At 38.5% G+C, this 8,788-nt stretch overlaps 1 protein-coding gene across 3 annotated transcripts in view; it reads left to right on the top strand.

The window, feature by feature from the left end:
• Positions 1-1,143: 1,143 nt before the first annotated feature.
• Positions 1,144-8,788, top strand: part of LOC107588425 (anosmin-1-like) — a 77,686-nt gene continuing 70,041 nt past the window's right edge. For all 3 annotated transcript variants that reach the window (XM_016276505.1, XM_016276504.1, XM_016276502.1), the window contains exon 1: positions 1,144-1,376. In XM_016276505.1, the coding sequence (XP_016131991.1) occupies positions 1,203-1,376 (174 nt within the window). In that variant the 5' untranslated portion in view covers positions 1,144-1,202. The remainder of the gene's footprint in view (positions 1,377-8,788) is intronic.

Below are 8,788 nucleotides of genomic sequence, written 5' to 3'. Positions count from 1 at the left end.
TGCGACGAATATTTCCATTCAGCTCCTTGTGGATGGACACAGAGCCTGCGTCCCAACGTGCATACTATCCATCCTAAATTCTATTCAATACTATTCAGGGCAGATAGGGTGGATAGTATGCACATTGGGACGCAGGGATACTGCAGATTGAATCCAGTATGGAAACAGGTTTTGCGGTCAAAGGTATCTATGGTCATCAAAATGTCAGGACAGTGGTATACATTGGTATTTTGATATTTATTATTATTATCTCATTCATGCGCCACTGTTTTTGCATCGTTTCCGAGACGTTAATCTCAAAAGAGTTATAATTATGACTCGCTATTTAACAATACCATAAAAACAATAACATAAAGGAAGATTTAGAGATCCTCAATTAAAATAAAGCAATGTGTTGTCTTTTATTCATTCTCGATTAATTCATCTCAATTAAATTAGTCACTTAAGTGATTCAGTTGGAACCAGCTGAAAAAACAACAATATAAACCATCAGAGAATGTGTAATAGTTTACTGGTTATAATGGGAATTTTACTGCTTTTAATGGAAACCGTTATGGTTTCTACTGGCAATTGGTCGCCTTCTATCGGTGTCTTGTTAAAACCACCAAATCCTAATGGGAATATTCTTCAATATTCAAGAATATGTTCTAAAACACACTACAGGAAACCATTTTTGCTGGTTTTAATGGTTAAAAGTTGATGGTTTGTAAATGTGTATGTGTATTTGTAGTGGAAACCATTAGAATTTATGTGATGGTTTCTATTGTTTTTTTTTTTTGTTTTTGTTTTTTCAGCAGGGAATATAAATCCACTCCAATTCTGTTATTATAAATCTGGGAACACAATTAAAGAAAAGTTTATTCTGCCATTACTTTCATGTTATTTTCATAACTTTTCAAAAGTCATTTATACATGGATGTTCCATCTTAAGATCAATCAACGTTGCTTTACTGTCCAGTGGTGAGCCATAAAGTGCCAGTTTTCAGACTCTTGAAAGTTTCTCGTTAAAACATGGTTTAAATTCGTTTTTAGATCTAAACACAAAACTGACAGACTATGAATGAGCAGAGTTCAGATGACAGGTTTGCGTGAGCGAGAGGGAGTGTCCAGAGCGCACAGCATTCAGCACGAGCCTGACGCGCATCCAGTGCATTCAACCGCACCACCGTCAAAGCACATTTACGTGAACGTCCTCGTTGAAGATGGTGTTTATGAGGAAGGTCTGCTGCTTTCTGCTCTGTTGTGTTTTTGAAGCGAGCGTTGCGCGCCGGACCGAAGAAGCGGAGACCTTGGAGAAGACTGAAAGTGCGCGCTGCGTCTCGCGCTGCCTGACGCTTCACATCACGCAGATCACCGCGTTATTCAAACACCTGCAGGTAAGAGCCACCAAGCGTGAATGTTTCTCGCTGATAGTTTAGTTTAGAAGGTAGGTCCGTATTTTGTATGGCCAATATAGCCTTTAAGAAGAGCTTCGTTTACCATTGTCTCGTTGTCCCATTGGCAACTTTCTGGTTGTTGACACTGAATTGAGAAGAATAGCTGATGGAAATATATAAATAAAACTATTAAAGGTCGAAACAATAAGCCGCAAACGCGTAAAAGCTAACATACAAAATGATCAATTAATTGTTTTGATCAACAGCAAATTGCATGCCAGTGTAACTTTATGATGTCCGTTTGTAACATAAATTATAATATATTTAAACAATACAGAATGTTTCATAGCAGCTTCATAAACGAAAAACAACAGTAGGCCTATAACTGTTGCTCAGTTTTGATACAATTTCTGGAAAGCAGAGCTAACACTTTATTTCAAGGTGTCATTGTTAAACGTTACACATTATGTTCTTACTATTATAATAACAACAAATTGTGCATAATTACATGCAAGTAACCCTAAACCAACCCCTAATCATATAAGTACATGTAGCTAATTAATATTACTCAGTAATTAATGTATAATTACACTGTAACAAGGACACCTTAAAATAAAATGTAACCCTAGAAATACAATAGTGTAACTATTCAGGTAAATTTTGTTCAAAAAGTGTGAATATTGTGAAGTTCAGTAGTTATAAGCTCAATTCAGCTAAAAAGTGTTTGAAACCATACATTTATTGTCTTTTGCATCCCTATGTGACAACTAGCCCCAATCCCATTAGTTTCAGATGCTGAGTTGGGATCTTTTCTGAGCATATGCAGTTGGTTTAGTGGATGGGAAACACGTTGCTTTTTTGTGTGTGTGAATGAAGTGTTTAATGGCTGTTTTCACCTGTTTTCTTCATGAGTTTATCCCCTAACTGACTGGAGATCCGCTTTAGTGCAGTTGTAGTTAATTGTGTGGTATTTGGAGCTTGAATCATGAAAGCATATGGTCTGACAGCCTACCATGCAGCATGACTCTATCCTATATCTCTGTCTTTCAGTTCTGTTTGCTGTGTATCTCTTGAGCTTATGTTTGTGGCAGCTCAACCCAGCCATAATTAAGTCATAATTAGAGGCACATTATGAAAAACTATCCACTTTAGTAGTTCCAGACATTTAACTTTCTCTCTGATCTACTTCTAATCTAATTTTCTCTTCCAGTTCCTGTCTGTAAATCTTGATTTGACTTTTAAATCTATGATTTCATCATAAAATTTCATCTGGATACCAGAGGCCTTTTTGCTGCATGCATCTTGCATTTGCATTAAAATATTACTTTTGCTTAATATTTTAACACATAAAACAGTGATAACTTGCCATTGTTACCTTAAAGTTCTACCTGATTTCACACATTAAAATTAATTTTGTTGGTATAAATGCATTTAGGTAAAATTAATGATGTTAATTAATTTTTTTACTTGAATAAAACCAGTTAATTTGACCATTTTTAGCTTACCATTTTTTCAGTATGTTAGAAAGTACAGAGAGTATTCACTCTCATTGGTACCTGAGACCTTGATTCAATTAGCCAAAATATTTCATTAACGAGTGGGAGGGAGATTTGTAGAACATTGTGAATGACAATTAGTTTTATTTTGCTGTGCTTTTTACTGAGTTCTGTGGGTGCAGATGCCATGTAGGTCTGCTTATTACCCATAAAATAGCAACATGTTTTAGAATGAGACCACTGACACTCATATATGACTGAGTGTTGGATAACTCTTGCTTTTTTTATTGTGGGAACTCTGGGAAGTAACACGAGGGACTGCCTTGTAAAGGACTCACTAACACATTCTTGTGTGAGCTTTGGTAAGAAGGCTTCTGAAAAGCATATTATAACAGCCTCATAAATTACTCCTACAATCACTGTAATTAAATAAGGATGAGATGACTCACTGCAGACTGAATTTCTTCTCAGGGAGTTTCTTTATTCTAAGCAGAATTCTAGCTATAATTTCTGTTTGTAATTCCGCTCAAAGCATAGCTGGGGGTTTTGAAGAAGGTGTCCTCCCATTTTTCCTCAGCCCTTTAAAAGTCAAAAACCACAGCCAGTTCAGCGTCCTTACATGCACCTGCTTACACGAACCACTTCAAGAAAAGGAATGTTTGATAAGTCATCATCTCTCAAGCTCGTCCTTTGTTGCAGCGGTTGCTCTGACTGCAGGTGCACGATTTACGACGTCTCCAGACAATGGTGTTTGTTGTGTTAATGGCGTTCATATCCAGTGTCAGCGCAAATGGTTATACTGCGGTAAATATGCAAGTTATTGCACATGACAGGTGTAGAGTGACGGACATCAAACAAATGTAGGCAAAGTTTTCATTTAGGTAGAATTACACTCCTCTGTTCTGCTGACCTTAAAGTGGTGTTCACATGGACACTGAAGGATTCCCAGTCCATAAGGACAAGATTTGGCTGATTATTGTGGGCTACACCAATCTGGCGACAAAAATAATTAGGCCTAAATGTAAGATGTATGCATTTGAATTGCATGTCAAATTTCCACCAATTTGGAAGTTTTCATATTTTTTATATTATTTTAATATTGCTTTTTTATCATTTATTCTCCCTCATGTTGTTCCAAACCAGTTATTTCTTCTTTTGCACACAGAAGAAGGTATTTTAAAGAATGTGGGTAATGAAACGCTCGATGGTAGCATTGACTTCCATAGTATTTTAAAAAGACAAGGCTCCTAAAAGCATGAAATGCACTTGGATATTTTCCTTGACTGCTGCCTTTGATGTCACAGCCCATGTGCTGTACATTTTCTTGTCAGGACATTGTTTTCCTTTGGCTCCAAACTAAATTTCCTCATCTCCAAGTGACTGGGCTTAGATTTCAGAACTGAGTTGCCATGGGCAAAGCTGGCATCATACAGGCCTCAAACTCTCATTAGAAATGAATCACTACATGCATACTCAACTGTCTGTCTTATGTCATGAAAGAAAAAGAAGAGTTTATTACAACCAAAAAATATTTAAATATTTTTATGGGGCATAAATGTCAAGGTGACCATCCTGAGATCTTAATGAACATCACACTAAAAGGGTACAATGATTTATTTTTATGAGTAGTTTGGTCTATTATTATTAGTAGTAGTATTAGTATTATTTTATTAAAGTGTGTTAAAACTACTTTGAGAAGAAATAATAATCAAATTTAAAAACATTAATATTAAACATGTCCACCAAACCACAGTGTGTGTGGTATAACCAGCATGACTTAAAAATGTCAGATGATGTGACCTTTATGACAAACAAGGTTTTTTTTCTTAAGGTAAGTTCACATCAAATGGTATAACCACAATGATATTTTCAAAAAATGTTTATCCAAACTGAATAATGATTAAAGGGTTCATATGATGCTGCTAAAAAGAACAGTATTTTGTGTATTTGGTGTAATGAAATGTTTATGCGGTTTAAGGTTCAAAAAACACATTATTTTCCACATACTGTACATTATTGTTTCTCCTCTATGCCCCGCCTTTCTGAAACACGTCGATTTTTACAAAGCTCATCAGTCTGAAAAAGCGAGGTCTGCTGTGATTGGCCAGCTATCCAGTGCGTTGTGATTGGCCGAATAGAATACCTCAAGTGTGAGACGGAAATGTTACGCCCCTTACCATATTGTTATGATGCCCGGTCAGGCTGGAGCGATGATTCAAAAACATGAAAATCCATTATAAACGAGGCATTTGTTGCATCCAGTGGGGACATAATTATGGATTATAATGACTTATACTGTCTTTTTACGCGTTGCGTTGCATCGCGCCATGTAAACATAAAACCATGTCTGCATTTGTGATCAGAGAAATGACAAACAACAAGCCCTACTCTACACTGCCCAAAAAACTCGCTTTAAATATATAAAATCTAAAAACTCTTTAAATATAAAAGACGTACTTACAGTCTTTGAGTCAGAACAGCCGGCATTCTACTCTACCAGGATCATGAAACGGTCCTCCATAAAATGTGCTGCACACATCCGAATATTTGGGTTGAAGTGTTCTGTAACAGTGTTGTAAATACAACTTAACCACTGATTTCTAGTTGTGTTCATTTTTGCAAGGCCAAACAAAGTAGTTTTGCTTTCACAATGAAACAGCTTCACACACCGCGGCCTACAGTGAGCAGAGGCCGGGGGCTAGCGTGAGGAACGGCAGAAGGGTTAGCGTGAGCAGAGGTGGGTGGGCTTGAGAACAGTGCGGCCAGCGATGACGACTCCTGGCTGGACTCTGCATCGTCCACAGTGAAAGCCGATCCGGCGATCGACAGCGCAAAGTTGTAGTATTTCCTCAGCAACCAGCACGGATCAGCTCCAGCCATGACAAAGCAGATATCTCCTCTTTTGGAAGGCCAAACAAAGTAGTTTTGCTTTCACAATGAAACAGCTTCACACACCGCGGCCTACAGTGAGCAGAGGCCGGGGGCTAGCGTGAGGAACGGCAGAAGGGTTAGCGTGAGCAGAGGTGGGTGGGCTTGAGAACAGTGCGGCCAGCGATGACGACTCCTGGCTGGACTCTGCATCGTCCACAGTGAAAGCCGATCCGGCGATCGACAGCGCAAAGTTGTAGTATTTCCTCAGCAACCAGCACGGATCAGCTCCAGCCATGACAAAGCAGATATCTCCTCTTTTGGAAGGCCAAACAAAGTAGTTTCGCTTTCACGACGAAGCACACAGCGTCTTTACGACATGGTGGCAGAAACAACAAAACTACAGTGAGAATAAAAGTTATGCATTCTTTCTTTGCATGAACACTTGGGCGGCATTATGCAAATCTTCCCACATAGTGAGGTAGATATGTGGGGGCGTGTTAGAACGAGCCGTTTTAGGTAGGTGTGGCTGACTCTTAACTTTTATAAAGAATATCTCTTTGGATTTGAGACTTTAGTCTTTGCAACTTTACAGATCTTCTTTATGCACCAAGAGCTTGTAACACTCCAAAGAGAAAGGAAAAATTGAAATCGCATCATATGACCCCTTTAAGAATCATTCAGCTCTATCATGGCCTTCAAATCTACTGTACTTTCTGTATGCAACTTTCATATAAACAAAACGGATTGAAAAAACAAACCTTTCCTCCTGCCAACTTGTTCCATTACTAGCATATCCCCTTAAAGCTCATTGTCTTCTTCCAATTTGCCTATTACCCACGTGACTAACAGGTCTCTGATTGCTGCTATCTTTCCAGTATTCAAGAAACCAAATCTCGAAAATATAGTTTAAGTAACTTTTGGCTCATATTAAATCTATTTTATCCAGCGAGTTAATAGAAAAGGTGGTCGCCGCTCAGTTGCTTTTGAAGAAAAAAAAATCAATAAGGTTTCTACCCCTACATAATACTAAGATGTCCTCTTAAAGATACTAAGCAACCTCTTCCTTTCATCTGACTGGTGTCGTCACTTTCCTAGCCTTCTTAGTCCTGAGTTCAGCCTTCTGTACTCCTCACTCACTCGCTAATCTGCTATTGGTGTTACTGACCATCTGTGGCCAGCATATCGCTGTGTCATTTTTCAGTATAAATAAACACAAATCTCACCCAGTTGCTGCTTCACAAGGTGTACCGCAGGGACCAGTTCTTGCACTGCTTGTTTTTCTAATCTATATGCTTCCACTTTGCCAGAGTAGTTTTAAGGCCTTTCACACCAAGATGAATGGTCGGTGCAAAAATTCGGTGTGCATCTGAATGGATGCCTGTTAATGTGTCTATTCAGACCAACACCATCATTAGCACTCGTCACTGTGAAAACTGGCTAACCAATAACATTTGCACTTTTTGGTCACATGCTCAGAGTGCAGCTATTACTTAAAATGATGACTTAGTGGCGCTTACAAACAGATGTTTATTTGCTAAGCAACAGTGAATAGCAGAGGAAGAATCCAGAATCTGTTCTCTATATTCTTGTATTTGATGTTGTTTGATAAACACCACAACGAATGCAAAAATCTGAACAAATCTTTTAATACAAGCAAACAAGGACTAAGTGACAAGTGAGTTAGAAACAGAAATTTGCGCAGCATTGCTTTGTGTACTGTAATAACCAGAGTAGTGTTGTCACGGTACCAACATTTCAGTATTCGGTACCAATACCAGTGAAAATCCACGGTTCTCGGTACCAATTTCGGTACCAAAGCAAAACACAAAAACATGCTAATTAAAACATTTGACTATACTTTCATTTAAACCAAGCTGTGTACATATTTAATTTTAAAGGGCTCTTGAAAACCTTCTAGAGATATTCAGCCAAGAATAACAACTAAGTTAGCTAAAAAAACATTTAAAAAGCCCAGAACTGCTTTTCTGACTGATATGACACAATGTTAACCATTTGTACATTCTCTAACATGCATATTTTAGATTCACAATTCATTTAAAAGCCTCTGGTGTGTAAAAAAAATGTAAATATCATCACCAGCAGGAGGCGCTTGTAGAGCGGGAGAGATAGAGGTTTCCCCGGTAATGGCTGTAATCAAATAAGCGCTCCACTCACAAACGCTGCTCAGGCATTACAGACAAGATGAAATGAAAATGACATCCATAATTTTCCGAAGACAGTCGGTTTCCTTCAGAAATACAGTGATAAAAAAACACCCGCACCGGGTTTCAACTTTGACACGTGCAGTGCTCATGTTTATTCAACGAAGTCAAAGCCTTTTGGAAAATCTATTTGTGGCGGTCAGTTTTGATATTGTGGCATGGGCCGCCACAAATAAATCAATATGGGAAACACTAAGAATATCTAAATATTAAAAATTTTAATGAAACTTACCTGCTTGAACTCTTTTTCTTTCATTTGATCTCGGTGTCTGTCTTTAAAGTGTTTTGTTAGTTTGGTGTGTTTCCTACTTTTGATGTTGCCACATCTCAGTGCTTTTATGAAGAGAGCGCATCTGCGCACCTTTCCGATAGCACTTCAAGAACCAGGTTGACCGGGTACTCGGTATCACCGGTACTTAAAAAAACCTGGTACCTTAACGTTTTAATTTTTTTAGTACCGACTTGGTACCGAAGTACCAAGTTTTGGAGCACTTCATGCTTCCTTCTGCTGACCAGCTTTTTGAAGATGCTGATTTCATTTTCCAGCAGGATTTGGCACCTGCCCACACTGCCAAAAGCACCAAAAGTTGGTTAAATGAGCATGGTGTTGGTGTGCTTGACTGGCCAGCAAACTCACCAGACCTGAGCCCCATAGAGACTCTATGGGATATTGTGAAGAGGAAAATGAGAAACAAGAGACCAAAAAATGCAGATGAGCTGAAGGCCACTGTCAAAGAAACCTGGGCTTCCATACCACCTCAGCAGTGCCACAAACTGATCACCTCCATGCCACGCCAAATTGAGGCAGTAATTAAAGCAAAAG

Source organism: Sinocyclocheilus grahami, unplaced genomic scaffold (assembly GCF_001515645.1).
Source record: "Sinocyclocheilus grahami isolate Dianchi unplaced genomic scaffold, SAMN03320097.WGS_v1.1 scaffold103.1, whole genome shotgun sequence".
In the NCBI taxonomy this organism is placed as follows: domain Eukaryota; kingdom Metazoa; phylum Chordata; class Actinopteri; order Cypriniformes; family Cyprinidae; genus Sinocyclocheilus; species Sinocyclocheilus grahami.
The sequence above is the reverse complement of the archived record's forward strand: the minus strand, read 5'-3'. Positions and strand labels throughout refer to the sequence as shown.